The sequence below is a fragment of the Muntiacus reevesi genome, chromosome X (assembly GCF_963930625.1).
Source record: "Muntiacus reevesi chromosome X, mMunRee1.1, whole genome shotgun sequence".
Classification (NCBI taxonomy): Eukaryota; Metazoa; Chordata; class Mammalia; order Artiodactyla; family Cervidae; genus Muntiacus; species Muntiacus reevesi.
In genome coordinates, this window is record NC_089271.1 from 11,816,273 (window position 1) to 11,842,655 (window position 26,383).

At 42.4% G+C, this 26,383-nt stretch overlaps 1 protein-coding gene across 2 annotated transcripts in view; it reads right to left on the reverse strand.

Annotated features, from left to right (window-relative positions):
• Window positions 1–18,924, reverse strand: part of GPM6B (glycoprotein M6B) — a 155,424-nt gene extending 136,500 nt beyond the window's left edge. Inside the window, exon 1 of one of the 2 annotated variants that reach the window (XM_065915870.1) lies at window positions 18,697–18,924. In XM_065915870.1, the coding sequence (XP_065771942.1) occupies window positions 18,697–18,700 (4 nt within the window). In that variant the 5' untranslated portion in view covers window positions 18,701–18,924. The remainder of the gene's footprint in view (window positions 1–18,696) is intronic. The other variant, XM_065915869.1, reaches the window with a different exon arrangement.
• Window positions 18,925–26,383: the final 7,459 nt, after the last annotated feature.

The window sequence follows — 26,383 nt, forward strand, 5'->3', positions numbered from 1 at the left end:
CCATGTGGATATAGAATGCAACTTCGGCATGGATGCATCCATATCCACTGTTACTCCCCACTTATCCAGGACTTGAAATGTTCTGGAAGCAAAACATTTGCAAAACAGTCTAGTACAAAGACTCTGAGTGGTCAACAGCTGTCACAAAGCCCACTCCACAAAGAAGCCATGACGTTCCTGGGCACCCACTCTAGGCTATCGCCTGCAATACAATGCAGATTTCTGTGCTGTTTAAGCTAGTTTACAAAGAACATGTATTTGTTTATTCATTTGTGTGTGTGTGTGTTTTAAGGGGTTTCCATTTTCAAAAAACAAATAAAATCAGGCAGTCAATTGGCTCTCATGGGACCTCTATGACAGCAGAGGGGAGACAGCAATCAACTGGATTATTCCAATCTAGTGTCTTAGAGCCATGAGCAGAAAGTGGGCACATGGCCTCAACAATGGTGGCTGAGTGTAGACACCCTGTTTCTCACCCAAGTACAATTCACCCCTGAGTCCCTCTGGTCCCTTGACACGATCAGTTAAGGTTGTTTCACTCAGGGAAACATGAAAAGGACACATAGAAGCTATTTTGCAGTATTCAAAATTTTTAGTGGTGGAAATTGAAAATATTTTTAGTGCTTGAGAGTAATAACCTCTGGCATTTCTCACAGCAACTTCTGTGATCAAGTCGTTCGCTGAAATGCCAGTGAAATGGGAGTGTGGACATGAGCAAATTACTTGCGGAGATTTTTACAGCAATCACACAGTAGATATTTTTAAACCAAGTAAGCACAGCCTGCCATTTTAAGTACAGTCACCATGGCAACGATAACACAGACCCTGTCTCCTTTACCTCAAGATAAGTTTTCATAGGTAATAAAATTATAGAAATAATTAAATGACGCATTCAAGACTAAACTCTATAAGAGATTAGAATTCGTCAGGCATTCAAACAGCACCTTAATTAACGTTCAGTTCCTGTGATGGTGTCTCTGGGCTTCTAAAGAAAGAAACATCAAGTAATGATGATGTCTCATTATGCCATTATAGTTACTGACATCACTGATGGTTTATTTGGTGATGCAACCCGTGGTTTTGATCAGTTTTCTGACCAACCATCTATATTTTACTCCTAATTACATTAAACTATCGATGAGGATTTGCTACATTCACAAAATGCCCTTTGGCGAAGGTCTGAGTCTCCTCAACTGAGTGTGTTTCGGCCCGACGTCCACCTGCAAAAGCCGCAGCATTCAAATATAATGAACTCTAGCGTTTGTTCATACTGTCATTACAATAGCCAGCTACTTGGCGAAAGAACAGAGACTTGTCCCCTAGCTGGTACTATATGTGGTAGGCACGCAGAGCACACACACACATCATCAGAAGAAAATGCTGTTTTGAGCACATTATTTTCATCTTGTCATAATTTCTCTGCTCACAGGTACATCTCTCCCACCAGAATGCAGGCTCCTCCTCAAGGTCAAGGGCTCTCTGACTCACCACCATAGCTCTTGCATTTACAGTCACATTTGGGCGATGAAAGAGCACAGTGAAAACTGGGAAGCTGGCTGGTCAAAGAAGCCAAGTCTCCCAGGATGCCTCTGATGAGATCAACAAACAGCCACATCACAGCGAAGAACTACCATGGATGTTCAGAGCCTGTCCTTTCTTCCCAGGCCAGGTGGCAGCCGACTGTGACAATGACCAAACGGTAGCCCTTCTCTGTAATATTACAACACACTTCTTCCTGGGGATGGAAGCACAGACATCTCCCAGTTACCCGGGCACATGAATTACAGTGGGGCAAATCTCGCCTTCATGGTCACGTCCTTTCTTTAACTTCTCAACACCTTTGATTTACTTCTTTGGGGAAGCCCCCCAAACTTTCCTCAACTGGGGAAGGGTTGAGAGAAGCCAGACCTTTTATCACAGAGATCTCAAATGACAACAGTACACTAGTATGGTAGACAGTGCAAAGAGGGATCAGGCAAATGCGCTGAAGGCAGAGGTGGATCCATGGTTGCCAGTGGAGAACAACTGGAAGGACAGAGTTTTTTGATTGGGCCAACATGTGGCTCTAGGGGTTTTGTTGGATATTATTTTCAAGATAAAACACCTGCTTCCAAGCATCAGGGTAAGTGCTAAAATAAACAGGGTTCTGATGACTTGCTGTTTCATATCAGGATAAGTTCTTAATGCTAGGAAACTAAGATAGGGATTTCCCCAGTCTTCATTTCATCCTCAAAGAGCAATGTTATATTTATTTCATATAAGGGGGTGACGGAGGATGAGATGGTTGGATGGCATCACTCAATGGACATGAGTTTGAGCAAGGTCCGGGAGATGGTGGAGGACAGGGAACCCTGGCGTGCTACAGTCCATGGGGTCACAAAGAGTCAGACATGACTGAGCGACTGCACAACAACAACGATGTTCAGGAATGCTAAGCAGGGTAAAATTACAAGAGAATAAGACTTTCCAACAACCTGTGAAATTATATTGGATTTTTCTCACGAAGATGTCAAAGGTGCAGATTGCAAATTCACAGTAATATAGAGATATAAATACGTTTAGGAATAACTCAGCCGTATGGACGTAAGACCTTGACACTTACCTGGAAATGGCCACACTTTTATTAATTTCAACTAAAAATATGGAGGACAAACATTCCTACAAATATCAGCTATCATTAATTTTCTGCACCAAAATTAAACCACCAAGAAGCATTTGCTAAATTCAAGTGAAAAAAAAAAAAGACCAAACTTAAGAGCTTCCTACAAATCCTGCTTAACAATTACCCAGACAGGTGTATCACATACCTAAAGAGAATACAACACCCAAATCCACGTTTACACAGTAGATAAACTGGGGGACGATTCTTTGCTTTGCCAGAAAAGCTGCTGAAGGGCAGCATTCTTTGGTTTTTAAATATCTATGAGGGAAACCCCAGGTTTAGGGATGAGACACTTAAAAGTCAGAGTCCACTGAAGACACATCAGAATGAGGTTTTAGTTACATCTGCAAAGCTTCAGAGGAAAAAATGAATGGGCATTTCTTTTTTCTCATGGCAATTTCAGGCTGGAAAAGGCCCTAGGGAAGGGATATTTAGGCCACTACCTTCTTTGTAGCTGGCTGGGCAACTATACTGGATTAGACTGAACTATATGAAAATACCATATTGTATGCTCCCAAATGGCCAAATACTGTCTGCTTTACGTGCCTCAACTTAGTATCTTCACCAAGGTTGGGGAAAAAATGGAGAAAATAGGTACTTAACCCACCTACTGTACTATTCATTAGCAGCTCTTAGGAGAAAATAAAAAGGTTAAACCTATTGCTTGAAATGAAATGGTGAATGAAAAAATAATTGCTTCACTACAATATTCTGTGCTCTCTTCTTTTGTTACAGCACTATTGGCGACTTTCCTAGATAGAGGTTGAAATAATAAATGAAACTTCTCAGGCAAGAAGAATTTTCTGAAGCTGATTATGATTCGGTTTTTGATCATGCACACTATCATAGCTTTATTCTTTCTCATCATAAAGAAGGTCTTGTGCAAGGTAAGAGTTCAATGGATTGCAACTGCATTCAACAAGTAGATTCAGATCAGCACCAGTAACTAGTGACAACCAGTACTAGGTTTGCCAGCATCAGAGAGAGACTTGTCCTGAAGGCTCCCCTTCAGAAAGGCACCTTCCTAACTCAGCAGCTTCTTCTATGCCTGGATCCCTTTATCTGGTGTCTAGAATCCCTCGCTCTATTTCAGGTCAAATTCTAAACCTTACCACAGGTTCTGTGTTTTAAAGAATGGCAAAAACTGCCTTTCATGAGTTCAAAAGTTAAGTCTACAACTCAGTAACAACAACAACAAAACAAAGAACCCAATCGAAAAATGGGCAGAAGACCTAAAGACATTTCTCCAGAGAAGATATACAGATGGCCAAAAGGCACATGCAAAGATGCCCAACATCACTAGCTACTAGAGAAAAGCAAATCAAAACTACAATGAGGTATCACCTCACACTAGTCAGAACGGCCATCATCACAAAGTCTACAAATAATAAATGCCAGAGAGCATGTGGAGAAAAGGGAACCCTCCTGCACTATTGGTGGGAATATAAATTGATACAGCCACTATGGAGAACAGTATGGAGGTTCCTCAAAAAAAAAAAAAAAAAAAAAAGGAACTACCACATGATCCAGCAATCCCATTCTTGGGCATATATCTGGACAAAATTGCAATTCAAAAAGGTGTGTGCACCCTTATGTTCACAACAGCACTATTCACAATAGTCAAGACATGGAAACAACCTAAATGTCCAACAGATAAAGGGATAAAGAAGATGTGGTGCATATACACATTAGACTACTACTCAGCCAGAAAAGAGAATGAAATAATGCCATTGACACTAAGATGGATGCAACTAGAGGTTATCATACTGATTGAAGTCAGTCAGAAAGAGAAAGACAAATACCATAAGATAGGTGGAATCGAAAACCAGGCACAAATGAACTTAACCACAAGACAGAATCACAGACACAGAAAACAGACTGTGGTTGCCAAGAGGGTGAGGCGGGTGGGAGAGAAAAGGACTGGGAGTTTGGGATGAGAAGCAAACTATTACATATATATAGGATGGCTAAACAGCAGTTCTACTGTATAGCGCAGGGAACTATATTCAATATCGGGTGATAAACCATAAATGAAAACAAGAACGTACATATTTTGCATAACTGAACCACTCTGCTGCACAGGAGAAATTAACACCCACACACAAAGTTTAGTCTTAGTAGTGTTTCCTACCTTTGGCACACTCGAGGTGAGAACCATAAGACTGTGTTTGGGGAAGGGTGGGCTCTGGGTTCACAGGACATTTAGCAGCAGCCCTGCCCTCTAGCCACTGGATACCAGTAGCACCTTCCCTCTCACCCCAGCTAACAACCAAAAATGTCTCCAGACATTGCCAACCGTCCCCTGGGGGTACAAATCAATTCGAGTGGAAAATCAGTGGATCGACAAACTCTCTTTCAAACAAAAAGAACTCATGGTCACTTCTGATAGGATTGTGAGGCCACTGTGTCTCATGAGTCCTGGAAAGAAGCAGCGCCTGACTTTGCCAATATCACCAATGAGCACGTGGGCCAAGAGCCTGCCCAGGAGGCTCGTCCCACCTCTTAAGCCTCCAACCAAGCAGAAGTTTCCAGTCCACAATCCACGCTGTGACATAGCTATTTTGGTCAGTTTTCTTTTAAATGATATCTCACTCATCGTTGTATTAGGCTGAGGAAAAACAGAAATTGAATCACAAAGCAGAAATACCACCATTTTTGCTCAAATCTTCAAGGGCAAAAATAAGATGATAAGATGTAAACGGAACTTAACTCTCATATCTAAACTTAAGACTTCAATTCTTAAATAATTGTTTGAAGAATAGTTGACTTATGATAACCCTATATGCAAAACAGAAAAAGAGACACAGATGTACAGAACGGACTTTTGGACTCTGTGGGAGAAGGCGAGGGTGGGGGGAAAAATGTTGTGCTAATTTCTTCTGTACAGCAAGGTGATTCAATTATATACATATATACATATTCTTTTTTATAATATTCTTTTTCATTATGGTTTCTTACAGGATACCAAATATAGTTCTGTATGCCATACAGTAGGACTTGCTGTTTATTTACTTTATATGTAGTAATTAGTATCCCAAACTCCTAATTTATCCTTTCCTCACCCCATTTCCCTTTTCATAAGCACAAGTATGTTTTCTATTAGACTTCCATTTTAAATGAGTTTCTACAATGAGCAACCACTCCAAGACAAAGACATATAACAAAAAAAAAAGTGAATTTTAAGAATGGATCCTGATGACGGGCCTTTCCGGGTTATTCAAATCTAAATATATGGAAGTCCGTATGTTGGGGGGTGGGGGATGGTGTCCCAGGACAGCAGGCGTGTGTGGAAATTGTCCAGCAGTCCAGTTCCGTCCTAGCCAGCAGCAGCATCACCATCATCAGCAGTAAAGGGATAATCGTGCTCTATTAAAAACTGCATTTCCAAAGATGTGTTCTAGGAGATGTTACATGTGTGATTTCTGTTGCCATCAAATAAAGTCCGAGGCCATGTGGAGGACTAAGAATATTTCTGTGAAGTGATGGGTAACAGCCACACACGTAATCTCATTTGACAGCTGAATAAACCGCTTTCCAGAATAAATCAAGCTGACACTCCAGTCGGACACTGGCCTCCTCTCAGCAGGGTGAGCAGTATATAAAAACATCCCAGGTAAAGTTTTCCATTAAACCACTTTGGGAAACCAGGTAATGTTGAATCAACCAAGCAAAGGTCATTTTTATGAGTGACACAGCCAAACATGGAAGTAACACTCCCACCCAAGAGGCAGGTTTCTACTGCTCTAGACTTACCTTGGTTGCACGGCTGTGCACTCAGGCTGGAAGACTGGCTTCCTTTCTTTCCCTTTCAACAGAGTTTGCATCCTGAATGTAAACTTGGTCCCTGTGATGGAGCAAATATGGCCATATTTTTCTTTTCAAAGAAATCCACATTTTTAACATACTGAGGGTTACATTTTCTTATTTTATTAGAATATATCTAGGGTCGGTTGAAGTAAGAATACCTCACTTCACTTCTTATGACCAAGCTGGTAGGTGGTAACTCAAAATCGGCTTTCCCTACAGCCTGTGTATTAATCTGAACTTTTTGTACATTCAGCTGCAATTCGTCGCAGGTCTGTGGAAGGAAACCATGACATCCATGGAATTAGTTTTGACCCTGATGGATTTACTTCCTCACGCTATTGAGGGACCTTCACTAGATTTTTTTAAAGGTGTGCAAAAACAGTATTGGGGAATGAAAGAGAAGATCTGATTGTGTGAAAACATACACCATGGATATAAATGGAAGGTGCAATACAGCGAACACAGTGACTGTGGTGGAAATTATTCTATAAATTCACTGTAATCCCACTCAAAATCCTAACAAGGACATTGGTGGAACATCAAAAGCTGATTGCAAAAACAGCAAAAAAGCGAAGTGTACATCTTAGACATTTTGAAAGAACAATAAGAGGAGAACACTTCTAAGAGATATCCCGGCTTACTTTAAATATATACTAATTATGACAGTGCAGTCTTAGCAGACGGATGGCAAAATAGACCAAGAGAACCGAACCGAGGCCAGAGATGTATGCACAGGTACAGCAGAGAAATGTAATGCATGAGAGTATATAAAAATCAGTGGGGAAAGGAAGAATATTAAGAATGTAGTAGTTTCTGTATAGGAAATGTAAAATATAGATTTCTACCTCATGTTATACCCAAAAAACTAAAATCCTAATAAAGACTGAAAACTGAAAACCATACTTTCTTTTTATGAAACACAATTGTTTTTTAAATTAAAGTGTAGTTGATTTACAAAGTTATGTTAGTTTCAGTGATTCAGTTACGTGTTTGTGTATGTACTCTTTTTCAGATTCTCTTCCCTTACAGGTTATTATAAAATACTGAGTATATTATAGTTCCCTGTGCTTTTCAATAGGTCTTTGAAAAGCACATTTTAAAAGAGAATATTGAAGAACATCTGCATGACCTTGGAGATAGGAACAATTTTAGAACAAGGCTAAAATAAAAGGCACAAATCACAGAAGAATAAAAGAAAAGACTGATAATTAGGGCTTTATTAAAATAAAAAAATGTTCAGCATAACACAAGATGTGCTCAAAGTTAAAAGATAAGCCACAAAAAGGAAAATGATATTGACAATACATTTAATTAAGGGTTAGTATCCAGAATGTATAAAGAATTGCTACAAATCAATAAAACAAAATAAGTATATACATGAAAGAAAAAACCCAGATGGCCAATAACCTACCCCAAAGTTTCAACCTCTCTAGGGAAATTCAATATAAAAAAACAACGAAATACTTCATACCTATGAGATTCTTGAAAAAAATTTAAAGCAGTGAGAACACCAAATGCTGGAGAAGATTTGGAGAAACGAGAATGTTCTGACACTCCTGATGACAGTATAAATGGATACCATGACTTGGGGGGACAGTGGTGACATTATACAATTGAAAGGCAGCTTCATGTGATGACAAAGCATTCATTCTGCAGACTATGAAACCCAGGAGGACCCCGTGGGGCATTACCTGGACAGACCCCTTCCCCATATTCTCTGCTTTCGCTCCTCTCTGAAGTACTTAGATCACTGTATCTGATGCACATTTCCTAAGCTGTCTTACAGGCTCCTCCTGGAGCCTAAGGACTGATAATATTAACTCCTGTGACACCGCCCTGTTACCTCAACTAATCTGAGAACTGAGGACAAGCTGATCATACACTGTGGCATGCCCCCCCACCCCGCCCCGGCCTCTAAAAATGCCTTGCTGAAAGCCATCGGGGACTTTGGGTCTTGTGAGCACCAGTTGACCCAGATTCCTTGCTTGTCGCCAGCAATAAATGCCTTTTCCTTCACCACAACTTGGTATCAATAGATTGGCTTTACTGCATGCAAGCAAAGGGATCCAAGTTTGGTTTGGTAACAACTATACCATCACTTCAGTCAGTAAAATACCTCATTGAAGGAACGAAGGCAGCTTACTGTCTAAGTCCCAACACCGCAAGAAGAAAAGTTAATTTGGCAAAAACCATTTTACATCTAAGAATTTTCAGGAAGATAACCGGAAATCATCCCAGGCCTTCAATCTTTTTTCTAAACGTGCACATTACTTGGAACACCCATTTGGCCATCAGTTCACTAACTACTGTTAATTGAAACAATTCCTAAAATTCTATCTTCTTCAGGCAACTAATTGGGAGGAGGTCTTAACATCTGTTACATCCTTATACCCTGAAGCCAGAAAACATTCTGATTGTATCCTGAATACACAATATCAACAACTTCCTCTTTATTCTCAAATCTTCCTGACATATTTTTCCATTTCCAAGGTGGATAGTGAGGGTACCTTATCTTTATAATCCCTTCCACTGTATGCATGTTTTTCATGTACCCATCTCATATCCCACCAATGATTTTCAAAGTCCTTCGCACACCTGCTATGTCAATGTTTTCTACTTAAAACAGAGGGTAGGAACCAGTGGCTGATACAATCCTTAGCATAGCTCTACACATGAAGGCATTTAATAAATGCTTTTAACCATAATGATTTAGAAGCAGGCCTATTTCCAGACAGAAAATATTACTGAGTTTTAACATAATGTTATTCATGTTGATCAAAAGCTTCCAGACCTAAGAGTTCATCCTCTATGATTCCATTTATATAAAGTGCACAAACTGGCCAAACTATGTTGGCAGAAATTAGGAATGATTACCCTTGGTCAGGGCTGCCTAAAAGGGAGCTTGCAGGGGATTTCTGAGCGGCTGGTTAATATTCTGCTTCTTGATCTATATACTGGTTAAGTTAGCAAAAATTTATCGAGCTGTATGCTTAATATCTGCCCATTTTTTACATGTATGTTATACTTCAATATCAAATTTTAAAGTGATTGTATAATATTTTTGCCTCTCGCAAAACATCTAAAAATATCTGTGACAAAGTATCATTATATAATAGAGTTCAAAACAGTTTTTGGTAATCCAGGACAGTGGCTTTGCAACACGACAGTAATTCGTGGAATAAAAATTCATCTCTTTAATGTTTTGAATTCTGCTTTACTTAATCATGGTTATTGTCAGAATATGCCACAGGAGAAAACTAAAAGGAGAGTATAAAATAGAGGGTTGCATCAAATAAGGTCATCCTAAAGGTGTGAGTTTCTCTGTTAATTACATCTCCATTCTTTGCTCCTTGTGTGAAGGAACAGATGCCTGAATTGAAGCTGCCATTTGAAAATTCTCCATTTAAACAATCTTTTCAATGAGTTGTGAAACACTGCAGTCCTAAACCTAAAAGGGTGACCTGATACACACACAAAATGACAGATTTTACAGACTCCTTCTGACTTTCGCTTCCAAGGTTCCTGCTCTTTTTATATTAGAACTATTTTGCAAGTGTGCTCAGATCTCTTGGAGAACACCAATTTAAGCTCTCTATTGGAGGAAAGAAGTGAAGGATGGGGAATCAGCAGGGAGATCAATGGCTGTTCAAAAAGGATCTCTGTGAGCAGGAAGGGAGAATCAATCCCCTCTCTTACAACTTCTGCATTCCTCAAACCCACAGGGAAAATGTAATGAAGTCATTACTATGGACCCTAAGGATGAAACAGAGTATGCAGGAGGTTGCCTTTAAGGCTTAATCTGGGTATATTTGATTACAGCTAAGGAGATGAATTCTAAATTTGGAAAGGCCATCAAGGTAATTAAGGATGTTAAGAAATGGGACTAGATCCTTGAGGTCTCTCTACTTAATGAAGAGAACAAAGGACGATGAAAACAACTTTGGTAAGCAGAATGAACTTCATATAGATTCAGTTCTTTCAGAGATAAAGCATCCTGAACATCAGAACAATTTACCAAGGAAAGCCAGACACTCGGGGTTTGCTCTCATTGTTGAGATGGTTTAGGTACCATTTTACTCGAAACGAAAAATGAATTACGTGGTATGCAAGGCTCCCCACTATATCTCCAGGTTCTCCAATGATGCTGAAAAAAGGTTTAAAACTTTCTTTAGCTAGAAAAGTCAAGGATCCCTTTTGGAAGGATAACAGTTTTAACCAGAGATTTTACAATCCTGTAGGTGTGCTCAACCAAGTCTCCAATCGTGCCATTATTCAGATTTTATAATACTGGGAAACACAAAAGGCTCTCAATCCCTCTTACTCAAAAGCAGTGGTTCTCACTATGGGATTATTTTGTCTCCCAATAGTTCTTACTTGGCAATTTGTGGTTGTCACAAGTAGAGTAGTGTTATTGGCATGTAGAGGCCAGGGTTGTGGCTGAACAACCCACAGTGCACAGAACGGTCTCCACACAACCAAGAATCATCCAGCCCCAAATGCCAAAAAGTGCTGAGCTTGAGAAACCCTGATCTAAAAGTACACTTGAAAGGGAAGGAAAGACTTCTTTTGTTTCAGTGTCTGTCTCCAGTTGCTCTGAAGAGGAAAGCAGAATTCAACAGTCCTACAGAAAATGAATACACAAGCAGATACTAAGCAATAACTCTAATGCAAGATCATTTACAACAGATCTTGGCAAACCAAGTTCAAATACCCGAGTTATAGAGCCATTAAGAGTAAAATTCAAAAGATCAGGTTTAATACTTTTTCCTTTGGCAGATTCTTTTTCTAACCAAGTAAGCAACTTCTGTGCTATGCTTAGCTGCTCAGCTGTGTCTGACTCTTCTCGATCCAACAGACTGTAGACCACCAGCTCCTCTGTCCATGGGATTCTCCAGGCAAGAATACTGAAGTGGGTTGCCATGCCCTTCTCTCAGGGATCTTTCCAACCCAGGTTTGATCCTTCCTCATTTGCAGGCAGATTCTTTACTGTCTGAGCCATCAGGGAAGCAACTTCTACCTCTAGACATTAAAATTCTATTTTCTGATGACTAGAAAATGTACTCCTTTTTAATTAAGTGATCAGCTCATCTATCAGATGTAGTTATCAGATGTAAGCATCAACCTACTAAAATAAATTTTAAAATAAATGCCCAAGATTGATCAAGAAAAATAAACAGATATACTTAAATCACCTACATTACTAGGAATGAATGGGGGAACTTCACTACAGATCTTATAGACAACAGGATTACATAGATAATACAAAAACATTATGAACAACTTTATGTCAATAAAGTTAATAACTTAGATAAGATGAAAAAGTCCTTGAAAAACACAGCTTATCAAACCTGAAACAAAGAGAAACAGGAAATCTGAATAGTACTCTGTTAAAGAAATATAATTCATAATTTAAAATATTTCCACAAAGAGAACTCAAGACCCAAATAGCTTCACTGGTGAATTCTTGCAAATATGTAAGGAAGAAATAATGACACTTTCAAAATAATCAAATGTATAAATAGACAAGAACTGGGTTTCATTCGGATTCCTAACCCCTGTGGAGTCACACCAAAGAGATCCTTTCCTTCCCCCAAAAGGCTCACACTTACTTCCTTCTCCACTTTATCTTTGAAAGGGAGAAGGCAATAGACAAGATCAAAAATATTATTGCAAGATTCAGCTATGTGTGTCCATGTGTAATCACTTAAAGCAGGTTACTTTACATATACACTTTAGGTACAAGACGTCCCCGCCCCCCGCCACCAATGATTCCTGTCACCCTGCTCATCCTTCAAGAATCAGATCAAGGAAAACCGTCTCTCCAGGAAGTCCCCCTAAGAAATATCACTCCACCCTTTTTTCTCCCTGAGACCGAGGAAATTATTGGACAGGACCTTGCACTTCTATTATAACTATTTATCTGCATCTCTGAAGTAACTGTGGTGATCTGAGGACAGCACTGGGTCTTATTTATTTTTGCTTCAAGATTTAGCACAGTACCTGGCTCATCTGAACACAACTCTGAACGCTTGTCGAGTGAGCAGCTGTCTTACATTCCCTGAAAGCCTTCACGGTGATGGCCATGTAACCGGAACTCAAAGACTTAGAGACGGGCACGTGCCTGTTGCATGGCACTGCAGTAGGTATTCGTTTAACCCAGTTACACAAGTGGAGAGTGGAAGCTCAAGACCATTGTTACCTTTTACTGCTCAGGGCAATAATGAATTACACTGAAACAAACTGTTTCACTCCAAAAATTTTGTGCACTTCAAAAATCTGACAAGAAGGAAGTACTTTTCACCAGAGAGGAAAATATAACATCAAAAGAAAAGGCTAAAGGCAAAAACAAAAGTAATGAAATAAAATTCACACTGTTCTTTAAATTGTTTTTGTGTCTGTATATGCCTACAGCAATCAATTTACTTCTAAAGTGACTTCAAGCTCTGAAATTCTGTTATTCTGGGCAAATCTGTGCTCAATGTACTAATGTTATTAAAGAATAATAATTAGTGTCATTTGCCCTAGTTAATTTGTTCTAGTTTATCACAGTTTGTCGTATACAATTTTATATGCCTTGAAATCTATACTTTTATAATGCAGACAGATCTTAATAAAATCGATTTTATATGATAAAACCCTTATCCTTTTAACAAATATTTGTGGAGTAACCTATGTCAATTATTTGAATGAACATTGGGATAAAACAATGAGTAAAGCAATCTTTGTTCTTGAAAAGTTTGACATTTGAACAGAAAAGACATAAACACTAACAAGCCAGCTAATAGGAACCAGAAAAATCAAGTTAAAATGTTAAATGGATAATATTGGCTTAAGCATACAGCAGGAGCCCTCTTACCAATGTTCACCTAGTGGATCCACCCAATTACCCAATATTCTCATTCTTTTTGTAAATAATACTGGGCATTGCCCACAGAACTTGGTTTCTTGACTATTCTCCAAGACATCTATGGATACACTGCTTCTCCCACCAGTTGAATTGTGTACCTCAGAAGAGTCTGCTATATTCTCAAGTCTGTTTATGCCAGTTGCACTTGTTACTAGAATTATGACATTTAATTAGGTGTTACACAAGCTAATAAAATGAGTCCCCAAAATAGTTTTTATTTCTTTGAAAACCAAGTTGATTGGCTTTGAAAAGTCTTAAGAGATGAGTCACTTGGAAAAACAGTTGCCAGAGTAAGCAGAGGCTAGAAAATTTCTAAGGTTTAAGAGGAGTGGGATTGTTGATCTACAAGGAATCTGCACACAGATTGGTTCTCACTCTACTTTAAAAGGATCAAACTGGAAATCAAAAGCCATTGAATTCTGTCTGTGTTTTTATATACAAGAAAGTCTTCAAGGAATTTCAATCAGGGTTCACACTCAAAGACCTAGACTTTACAACAAAATACTGGTGAGTTCATGTTTAAACAAAATGCGTAAGATACATCTATGGTTACTGACAGTGATTCACCCCTTTGGCATTTTCAATAAACCATCAACTACTTGACCCCGGATGCAGCCAATAAGGATGTCCTCTAAGAACCCCTTAGAAGGGTCAAGTGGTTTGGGCTAGAGGTTTTGCTAGAGCAAAAAGATACTCGATAATTAATTACTTCCTGTTTGTCACAAACAGCACTCTGTGCTATTGGACTAGAGTTTTATGCAAAATTTTCCCAAGACTTGAAGGACACTCTCTCCCAGACCAGGGCGTAGACTGTTCCTAGGTCTTTAGACTCAGACAGGGGGAAGCGAACCATCCTGGGAATATTTCCTGCCCAGCTGATCTGCAGGGTAGCATTCTTCATCTCCAGCTGCATCTGAATTCCTGAGCAAGCTGCCAGAAGCAAACGTTATATGTGTGGGTCCTCAGCATGCATGCTTCCTTCTGACTCTGGCCTCTGACGGTGGCCTGAGCTCTGCATGTAGAATCAAGAAAGACTCTCTGGCGAGGCCAGCTCTAAAGACAAGAAGGCAGGAGAAGTTAAGTTGGAGGCCCTCAAGTGGGTGAACACTATGGCTTCCTCCACTAGTGTCCTTGGCACATGGCTGGGCATCCTGTTGGCAGGCACGTCAAGATCCCAGCATTCAATGCAGTGACCAATGATGCCTGTGCTGCTGGCTTCAAGGAAACACATGGTGCTTAAGCAATTAGGAAGCTATTCTGTCACGTCTGTTAAGCCTAACGTGACCCTCATTTCTTTTTTCTAACTTACATCCTTTGAGAGGGCAGTTTCGGGGAGAATGGATACATGTATATGTATACCTGAGTCCCTTTGCTACCCACCTGAAACTATAACAATATTGTTAATTGGCTATACTCCAACATAAAACAAAAAGTTTTAAAAACAGGAAAATAAGAAAGTACATCCTTTTAGATCTGTAAGGACCCAAAGAAATGATTTTATCAAATCCTTTTACTGTATAGTAAACTGAACTTAAGAAATGAAAATTATTTACCCAAGCTCACATGGCAAGTTTGTGGAATTCCTGAGGCAGGCACCCCAGCCTCAGACTTGCTCTGCTTTCTATTTGCTGGCCCTGGGGACTACCAGCTCCAGTACCACCAAGAGCTTGCTAGAAACACAAAAACTCAGACCCCACCCAGACCCAGAGAATCAGAATCAACATTTTGAACAAGATCACCAGATGAGTTGCATCCACATTAAAGAACAGCTCTCAACCTGTGTTTTTAATGCTGTTTAGTGAAATGACTGTGTTTAAATTCATAATCCTCATAAAAACTTCCTTATCACAAAAACAGATCCAAACAACTACTTCAGTGTTTCGCTATATCTGATCATTTCACATATAATTTTCATTTAAAATTACAGGCAACTAATGAAACAATGGCATCACTGGCATCACCGACTCAATGGACATAGGTTTGGGTGGATGCCGGGAGTTGGTGATGGACAGAGAGGCCTGGGATGCTGCGGTTCATGAGGTCGCAAAGAGTCGGACACGACTGAGCGACTGAACTGAACGAAACAAAATTGGCACTTTTCCTCGGATGTGTGCATGCTAAGTCACTTCAGTTGTGTCTGATTCTTTGCAACCCACCAGTCTCCTCGGTCCATGGGATTCTCCAGGCAAGAATACTGGAGTGAGTTGCCATTTTCTCCTCCCAGGGATCTTCCCGATGCAGGGATCGAACCCTCGTCTCCTCCATCGCAGGCAGATTCTTTATCACTAGCACCACCTGGGAGGCCCTCTCTCTGGATACAAGATCCATATTCACTTTGGGTGGATAGTCCACAAAAGCCTCGTAAGAGATTATTGTGGGGAATCCACTTAGTTGCTATGTCTTAGGGTCTGTAAAGAAAGTAACAGGTTCAAAATTCTGTTAGGCAACCTGAGTTCCTATCTGAGAAAATCAGAGTTACACAATGGCCAAATGTGGAACTCTTCAGCCAGTGAAATAATTTCAACTGACTCATTTAGGTGGTATACTACATACAAACAGTATATCATGACATCTTCCCATTGTGCAAAAGAATCCAAGGTACTGAATAGTCAAACACACGTCAAACATCAACTGGTTCAATGCATTTACATGAAATGTCCAGAAAAGGCATATCTATAAAGACAGAAAGTAGATCCTTGTTCGCTAGGAGCATGGGGAGGTACTTCTAATGGGTACAGGGTTTCTTTTGGGGGTGATGACAATGTTAGCTAGTGGTGGTGGTTGTGCAAATTTGAATATACTAAAACTCACTGATTTTGTGCACTTAAATGTGTGAATTACATGGTATGTGAATTCTATCAACAAAGCCATTAAAAAGTCAATTGGCTCAACAATTTTCGAAAAGCATGCTTTCTTTTTAAGATGCATTGAAAGATAAAGCTGTACGCACATTGCTCATTATTTTCTTTGTCAACGTAAAGAATTTTGAATACCTTAAAATCTGAGTTCAGAGGAACTTTTTTTTTTTTGCAGAGGAACTTTTATTTCCACAAACCTTACCCAGTTTACCAGTAAATGAACTGATACCACATTAAGGAAGTGACTTATATAAGAATCAAAGTTCCAGCCAATGGACAAATGGTCAGAGTTTTCCCAGCATTAAATCACTTCAATTAAAACATTCATTGGGGTACGTTCAGTAATTAAATACATCTGGAAAAATAAAACCAGTTCATGGCCTTGTGGTGTATTTACTAAGAATCTACTAAAGGAAATCAGTATGTTTCCTTTCTGGCCTGAGGGGGACTATTTTTTTCTTTTTTAATGTAAAAACTAAAAACTAAAACCAAGGAAACTGCCAGAACCAGTGAGGTATGCACAAATTAACATAAATTGGCAATTGAAGTGTAGAAGCAACAATTGTCCAAGACACAAAGTACTTCCTTGAGAACAGGCCTCTGGTTTGGGCATTTGCTTCATGAGAATCTCCGGGAACTTCCACACCTACCTAAAAGTAAAGCCCGCCCCCAATTAGGCCCTGGGCATTGTGAAAGCCATTCCCAAGAAGGTCCCCAGGTGGTAATTCGACGCTCAATTTCTAACCGGAACAAATCCGAATGCCTAGAGTCAAAAAAAAAAAAAAAAAAAAAAAAAAACACCAGAAATAACTTTATTTCAGGAAAATTAGTTAATGCCTTCCTCAAGCCAACACTTTTGTGCAACTTCAACGTCTTTGAGCCAAGCAATGCTGAAATATTGATAGTCACAGGACATGACTAGTAGGAACTTTTGATGTTGGGAAACATTGAGGGCAGGAGGAGAAGGGAACGACAGAGGATGAGATGGGTGGATGGCATCACCGACTCAGTGAACATGAGTTTGAGCCAACTCTGGCAGATGGTGAACTGGGACAGGGAAGCCTGGCGTGCTGCAGTCCATGGGGTCACAAAGAGTTGTACACGACTGAGCAACTGAACAAGTAGGAACGTGAGATACAGGTCATGCAATTCTGCCCTTTTGTAGAAGATCTTATCCTAGCTCACCCCTAACTTTTTGGCAAAAAATTGTCCTGGTGGATTCATGGACCTTATTTCCTTTCAGATTTATAAAACAAACCAAAAAAAGGAAAAAAAAAAAGGATTTAACTCTAAAATTCTTTGAGCTTCCTTTTAAACGCAAAATCATGTGCCCTCCTTACAAACCCTCGCCAAACGTTTGCTCGGTACAAAATTACCACCCACACCATCAACAGCACGGGGACTGCAGGACCGGGTTGGGGGCCGGGGCTGGGGCCCGGTAGGGAATGCCCAAGCTCTCCCCAGGGGCCGCAATGGTTAAACACACTGACTCCCTCATTGGAATGCGGATTCCGAGGGGCTCCGGTGAGTCTTTGTGGCTTTTGCGGCTGGAGCCTGTCTGCCACGAGAGAAGGATAACAGAGCAGGCAGGGGAAACCCTTTCCCAGGCACATTTTTCGGGGGTGCAGCGGAACAAGGTTGATTTCCACCGCACTCTTAAACGAGTTTTCCGAGAGATACAGCGTCCCCGTGTAAAACATGTTGCAGGATTTCGGAGATGTCAGGAGGTGAGAGACACAATCCTACAGCTTCCTGCTCTCCGCCCCCGGCCAGGTGGAAGATTTTGTCATCTCCAGAGCTCGGCTTTTTTTCACCCCGACTAGTCAATTCCCCAACTGCCTCGGACCCCGCGGGGCACATCGGCTCCACCTGCGCCCCAGGTTCGCCTTCCGATAGTGGCAACGGGGGACAAAGAGCCTCGCCCTCCGTCCCGTCCTGTCCCTCTCCCCTTCCACCTTCCTGGTTTCAAGGCTCACGGTTCCCAAAAAAGCTCACGGAGACCCCAGGCTTGGGGAACTGGGCGTTGATTTCAGGTGGCCTTAAGGCGAACAAGACCCCGGCAGGGTGGGACCGGATCAGACTCGGAGCCAGGAGCTCAGGCGACTGGAGAGCGTCCCGGGGAAAGGACCAGAAGCTACTGTCTCCCACCCCCTGAAAATTACAGCAGGAGCCCGCAGACCGGGACGCTCCGTCCGCCCCCTCGGCTCCCCTCCGGGGGGTCCCGCCCGTCCCCTCCGGCGAGTCGCACGCCGGGAGTGGGGGGGCCGCAGCGGAGTGGGGACGCCCCCGGGATGGGGCGGGGACGCGCACCTGGGCGTTCGGGACACCTGCGCCGCGCCCCTCCCACCTGCAGCCTCCCCCAAACCGGTTCGGGTCGGGGAGGTGCCCCCAGGAGGCCCCACCTGAGCGGGGGCGGGGGCGCGAGGCTGTGGCCGGGGCGAGGGGCCAGCGCGGCGGCTTACCCATGGCTGGAGACGGGCGGGAGGCGCGGGCTGCGGGCGCTCGGGCTCCCGGGGGACGGACACAGCCGGCGGCACAAGTTTGCAGGTCCGGCGGGCACGTGCGCGGGCGGGCGGGCGGCGTTGGGCTGCGGGGCTGGCGGCTGGTGATCACTCCCGGCCGGGGTGGGAGCGCGGCGCGGCTCCGCCTGCACTGGGGGCCGGCCGCGCCGAGAGGGGGCCCTGACGTCAGCGCCGGGGGCTTTGTACGCCCGCAGCCGGGGCCCCAGCCGGGCAGCGCGCGCGCCGGGGTGGCGGCGAAGCGCGCAGCGTCCTCTGGGACCCCCCGGGCGAGCTCCGAGGGGCGAGGAAACCGGAAAAGCCAGCGGGGGCGGGGGATGGGGGCCGAGGGGAGCGGGCTTAGAGGATCTCGGAGGCGCAGATCCGCGTCCCAGAAGAGAACTCTTCCAGCCGGAGGGGCCTTGGCAGTCCTAGCCGTCACCCATTGTGCAGATAAAGAAACTGAGGCCCGAGAGGCTGCTCAGGAGCGCCCCGGTGTTTGGCGGCCTCGCCCCAGCCCAGAGTTCTGGAACCTTTGGCTCACGTCGGGGCGGCGGGAGCTAGTTCGTCCCGTGGGTCTCCACCCTGATTGCACAGTAGAATCACCTGGCGAGCTTTTGAAACTCGATTTCTTCTGGGCCTCAGCGGATGGGACCGAGGCCTCCATGCCTCAAAATCTCCCCAGCTGGTTCCAATGTGCGGCCAAGGTTGCCACACTGACTTGTGGATAACAAATGACCTAGAAGGGCACAGACGGCACTCTCCCATCTGAGTGGTGACCGATTTGGGGGTGTCCATAAACCGCCCGATCCCTGGAAGCCCACCCTGGAAAGCTCCAGAAGGCTTTGCCCACCCTCCCCAGACATGGCCTCTCCTGGTGCTCAGGCCTCCTGCTTGAGCTTGTAAGGGAATTAATGGTTTAACAGTGTCCAGATCTTAAATTCCTTCTGTCTCCTTACAGAAGAATTCTCCTGTCTCCAAAGGTATTAGCAAAGCTCTGAGATCCCCGCAGGTTTCCCCTGGCTAATGCTTTGTGAGACATTTCTGAGCCTAACCATCCCCCCTGATAGTTTATGTTGTGTTTTTTCATTGTTTTGAAAATACATCGTGTTACTTGAACAGAGGGTTACATAAACAGTAACAGTAGATAGTCCACTTAAGGGACATTTAAGCCTGAAGAAAGAGGCTTTAGGACTGAGAAAGAGTGGAGGAAACAAACATTTCATCTATTGAATTTATTGGATTAGGAAAGATTTTTATCAGGGCAAAGCTCTAGAAAGCCTAATAATATTTTGCCCAAAAGGACAGAGATTTGTGCTAGGCAGATCACTGGCTCATTTTCACAGTCCCATGGGAACAGTCATGCCTAACCAATCTTCATGCAGTAATAAAATGGCAGGGAGCTCATAGGTTTAACTTTTTGTCCTGTTACAGGAAAGTAATCCATTTCAACCAGTCCTGAAAGCTCATGCATGTAGGAATCCAACTGCAGTTGACAATAACTGGGATCCCCTGCGAAGGGATAAGGGCAACAAGCAGTTGGTTTAAGACCTGATTTAGGGAAGAGCATTTGGCTTGGTTGGTTCCTACATCTTGGGAGGCTCCTAGGAGACAAGGAACACAACAGAACGGGACTTGGGCACACAGTCTGAAATAGTATTTTGGCAAGATATGACCTCATTCAGCCACTCTGGAAGCAAGAACTCTAAGGCTGTGTGCACTGAGATGAAAGTAAACCCTTTGGTTCACTTTCTGTCATTCCCTAGAAGTCTTAGATTTTTATTTTAACCAAAGAAAAGAAATAACAGCTGTCCAAATATTGGAGCCAGTCACAATGGGATGCTGTGATTAAAAACCAAGTTATAGCCATTGTGTACACAATGTCAAAGGAAAACCACATTTTAATAGAAACTTTTACTCACTTTGGAAATGTCATGGACTGATTTCAACAAGCAATTGTCCCTAAAACCCTTAAGAAAAACAAAACAGCAGCTGGGAAATTAGCAAGGCTGCTACTGACAGGGTGTACAAGATAGCTAATATGCACATTTGACTATTAGTCTAAGAAATGCTCTTTTAAAATAATAAACCATTTTTCTCATATAACCAAAACCTTTAAAAATAAAGCAAGACTGTGTTGCCAGTGGAAGAGTAAACTGGTAGATCCTTTCTGGAAAGATATTTGGCAGGATGTATCAAGAGAGTTAAAACTATTCATAGCCTCTGGCCTAATAATCTGCTGCTGGGACTCTCTCTCCTAAGTAACTCATGACTGTTTCAATCAAAATTAATGCAAAAAGATAGTTAGCACAGAGCAAGATGTAACAGCACATCAAACAATAAAAATAATAAAGGAAGCAACAACTGTTTGATAAAAGGGGCATGGTTGCATAAATTACTGTTGATCTAGCACCGTGGTTCTCAGCTGTGGATGACTTTGTCCCCCGAGACATCTGGCAACATGTGCAGACAGTTTTAGTTTGCCGTAGCTGGGGAGGGAGTGCTACTGGTATCTAGTGGATGGAGGCCAGGGAGGCTGCTAACATCCTACAGTGCTCAGGACAGGCCTCACCACGTGAAAGAAAGATCCAGCCCCAAATGTCAAAACATAGTGACATATACACAATACCGTGTACAAAATAGATAACTAATAAGAACCTACTGTGTAACACAGGGAACACTACTCAATAATCTGTAATGACCTATATGGGAAAAGAATCTAAAAAAGAGTGGATGTGTATATAACTGAATCACTGTGCTATACACCTGAAATTAACACAACATTGTAAATCAACTGTACTCCAATACAGATTTCCAAAAAATTAGTGCTGAGGTTGAGAAACCCTGCTCTATATGACTGGATAACACACAGCCATGTTTGCAAAGAATTAGGTGGGAAAGTGCTCAGAGACTTTTTTTGTTGTTGTTATTTTTAAAGCAGAATAAAAAGCTAAACGTACAATATAATCCTAGTCATACACATATATATGTACTGGGAAAGAAAGGCTGAGAGAAAATACACTATGGTAGAGACTATTATTCACCAAACATCTCTCGGCTACCTGGCCACACAGCTGAACCACATTTCCCAGACTTCTTAGCAGTTAGGTGGGACTACATGTTGAGTTCTAGCCAATGAGGTCAGAAGTGACGTCCACCACTTCCAGGCATCCCGGACACATTCTCCAGCACATCATGTGCTTCTTGGTGCTTTCCCCTCCTCTCAGCTGGAATGTGACATTGACACCCAGCATGCCTTATGAAACCACATGTTGAAGATGGAATTGCCCCTGCCAGCCTGGGTGACTGAATGACTCTGTGGAGCAGAGGCTAACTCCTACCCAACACACTGACAGCCTGGAACTGACTTTGATGTGAACCAGAAAGAAACTGCTGACCATTGTGTTGGGGGGCTTATTAGTTTTAGCAGTGGCCTTACCCTTACTAATATATCAATATATTAGTCCTGAATATTCATTGGAAGGACTGATGCTGAAGCTGAAACTCCAATACTTTGGCCACCTGATGCGAAGAACTGACTCATTTGAAAAGACCCTGATGCTGGCAAAGATTGAGGGCAGGAGGAGAAGGGAACAATAGAGGATGGGATGGTTGGATGGCATCACTGACTCAATGGACATGAGTTTGGGTGAACTCTGGGAGTTGGTGATGGACAGGGAGGCCTGGCGTGGGTGGTTCATGGGGTCGCAAAGAGTCAGACACGACTGAGTGACTGAACTGAACTGAACTGAATGTACACCAAAATATTGACAGGGTTTATCTCTAAGGATTAATAGAGTTTTTAGGTTTTTTTTTTTTAATACTCTTTTGTGTTTTCCCAGATTTCTACAAAGAGCAAGATTACTTTCATAATGGGGGTGGGGTGGGGAGGAGTATGTAGTTGTACCTTATTTCACAGTAGAGATACTCTCCTAATAATTTTAATTTTAGACCATTAATGAAATAGTATTTCCAATGGATTTTATACAATTTGAGATCTTACTGACCTTCATTGCCTCATCTAGGAGTACAACTAATTATAAACTATAAGGACACATTTTGTCAGCCCTGATCTTTTGGGGGGCATTTAACCACATGTGTGCATATCATTGCTTACTGTTCCATAATTACTCACGAGGCTTATCTCTCTAGCAAAAGTCTTAGTAGGCAAGAATCCTGCTTTATGTTTGATTCTTAAAATCTCCTCTCAGCTTCTTGCTTCTCTAGTTACTTTCTCAGCACATCAGGCATAATCTCTAGCCTGTATAACCTTTTATCCTGTCACTCAGAAAGATGACTGCTTTTTTGGGACTTCCCTGGCAGTCCAGTGGTTAGGACCCCATGCTTCCACTGCAGGGGGCACGGGTTCAATCCCTGATGGGGGAACTGGGATCCTGCATGCCGACTGATTTCTCAAACTAATGGGAAGCCCATGAATTGGTTTTCGATTTTTATAGTCACCTTATGACAGAGCAAAAAAAAGAAAAAAGACTTGAGTTCTGTTTGCAGAACTAAATGAAAATATTAGTAAACTTTGACAATGTTTGACTATGCCAATGAAAACAGCTGATACACAGGGGGACATGGGAGAATATGAATGAAAAAGCAGCACTGCTGATGTCCTCAGCTGCTCAAGCAGGAATCAGAAGACACAGTCAAACTTTGATGAAAAAACAAATAGAGATTTGTGAGGGCGGATGACGTAAGTAACGTAGAGGCTCATCATTCATGTCAAGGAATCAGCAGATATTGTCAAAAGTTGATAAATCAAGAAAGAGAGAATTAAACATATTATCAAGATCAGAGCCACTTGTTTCCAAGCCCATCAGATCTGATGTCACTTAGAAACAAACATTTATACTGTCCCTTTGGCACTCCATGAATGAAATCCAAATGAAACAAAATATCAATATAACACCTCAACTGCAATATAAAGAAGTAATTTAAAATGAATTGTATTTTCTCAATGTGTAAATATTCAGGCACTGGAAGATGCAACGAAGTCATCTGATGGGCAACTGAGCTGCAGAATCGCCATGACTGGGACAACTAAGACGCTAACCCTACTGAGATGTAGTGTGTTGGTCCTTCAAATACCAAGGGCGGTCCTGCCATCAGTGCCCTGATGTTCCAAAATGGTGAACAACTTGGTAAGGTTTTAAACGAGACAAAGCACATTTTCCCCTCAATTGACATGGCAATTGTAGTCCTGAAAAAAATCTATGTTTCTTAAAACCACCCCCAAATATCTTGTGTTTATATGTCACATGGACTTATTTCTTAGTTACTGATAATTAGAAGCACATTTTTAATCTACAGAAATGTCCAGAGGACATTAGCAAATCAACCAAGAAATGGGGACATGTCTTCATTGTCCAAGGCCCATCCTGGACCCTCTCAATGCCAATAGTGTCCCCTCCCCCTCATGGTGACAGCCCCAAGTGCCCACACCAATATCCAAGCTGTCTCACCTCCCTGTGTCTAGATTGTAGAAGCATCTCTCTAGCAACTCAAACAAGAAAGAATTAATAGAGATTGTCTCTTGGAGCAAGATGATGAGAGATGATGAAAGCAAGGTGACAGAGGACGAGATGGTTGGATGGCATCATCGACTCAACAGACATGAATCTGGGCAAACTCTGGGAAACAGTGAAGGACAGGGCAGGCTGGTGTGCTGCAGTCTGTGAGGTTGCAAAGAGCCGGACATGACTGAGCAACTGAACAACAACCTGGAGCAAGGCCATGCAATACTGTTTTTCATCAAGCCCTACTATTCAATTTAATTGTTGCCACATGTATGTTATATATTACTTATAGATAGATATATATTCAAGTAAAGCTGTTTCTTTACCTGTTTCCAGTGGGTATTTAGTTCTACACCTTCTGGGCTCCTAAGAACTTACTTCCAGACATACCCCATGTATATTGATAAAATGGGTATTATCATGGTCCCTACCTCATATAGTTGTTGTAGGGATTAAAGGAGGGAATATTAGTAAGACACTTAGCACTGGAGGCTCAATAAATGGTAGCTATTTGACACTGTTGTAGATGTCATCTTTGCTATCTCTACCTTTTCCCCAGAGAGGCTGAGGGGTCCCAGGAAGCAGCTTTAGGAAGAAGGCATTCCAAGATTTTTTGGTGCCAAAAGGGTTGGAAGTGTTGGTCCCAATGTCTTCCTTGTTGTTTTTAGGCAGGTAGGGGAGCCCTCATTTGGCTCTGCATCTGTACCAGAGGGTAGAGGGAGGTGATTAATTTCCAGTCTCCTATCACACTGTTTTATTTGGACATTTGTTTACTATTTGGTGAGGGATGGGGGTCAGGTGACCTTGAATAGTAAGAAAATATAGAATGTAACCCAATGTAGCAAGAAGCAACAGGAAATTAACAAAAAATAATGTTCCTATGTAGTTGGACAGTTCATCATTTAATTAGGAAAAAAAAATGAACTTAAATGCACATCCCTTAAGACTACAAATGCCCCCAAAGATTAAAGATCACTCAAAACCTTGAGTGTGACTCTAAATGGTCTTCTCAGTGCCTACACGTGATCAGCCATGCTGAGAGTCAGCAGGCTGAAAGGAAGAAGGGCAGATGGCAAGTCAGACGGGAACGAAAAGCATAGCACCCTAAAGGCAGGGGCCCTCAGGGTTAACCCTGGGGGCAACAGAGGTGGGGCTGGGGGACCTTTGGCAGCTCTCAAGGAAGACTCACAAGGAAGAGCTGCCGGGTCTTGGAAAGGCTGAGATAAAGATTAAAGCACCACCAAGATGTTCCACTTTGCCTCCTCCTCCTCCACCTTCCCAGGTTCAACTTGGGGATGGAAGAAAAGATATGATTTTTGCCCGCCAGATGTTTAAGGGGCTAATCACCCTCGGGGTAGGAGAAAACAGAGCCTCTGTGACTCTTTGAGTGGGTCTTCTGGTCACGTGCAAGTGACACAGGGAGGGGGTCCCAGCTCTCTGCACCCTTGGTCCTCTCCTGAGGTCCTCTTCCTGAGGGCCTGAGATGCCCTCTCACACTTTCCTGGTTCTCTATGGCCTCCTGACCTTTCCTCACGTTTCCTTTGGTGAAGAAATGGGGTCTGAAGACATATTAGGTCATGTGTCATAGGCGCACACTGAGTATATGGCAAATCTGTCCCCTCTACATTGTTACCGTCCATAGAAAATGTGCTTGGATTATCAGATTTCTGGTCTGGGCTACAAGGAACAAGTGCAAGACCCCAGCAAGGCTTCATTGTGGGGACTTCTTTCAGAATCAGTCTCCAGTTCAGCTGTGACTTAGAGATCAGGGGAAATGGCTATTCCTGCCATGTGCCTCATATGGAATTGCAGCTACAAGCGAGGAGAATGCAGGTAAGACGCAAAATAGCAGCCTGCCAGGGGGCCTTGGATTTCAAAGCTGGCTGAAAGCCAACCCTGCCTTTAAAACACAGGTCACTTCCTCCTATCTCTTTGCGAAGCACAGGGAAGGGCCAGTGGTTTTCCTTTGGTTTGTACTGAGCCTTTCAATCCAGAAACCTGGGTTATGTCCACCCCTGATGCTTCGGTCTTTCATGGGACACTCTGCCTTTGCACTGTAGCTGAGTTCCCTTCATATATGAATGCCCTGCTGAGTTCACAGGAGGGCATCAGTGAACGCCAGAGTA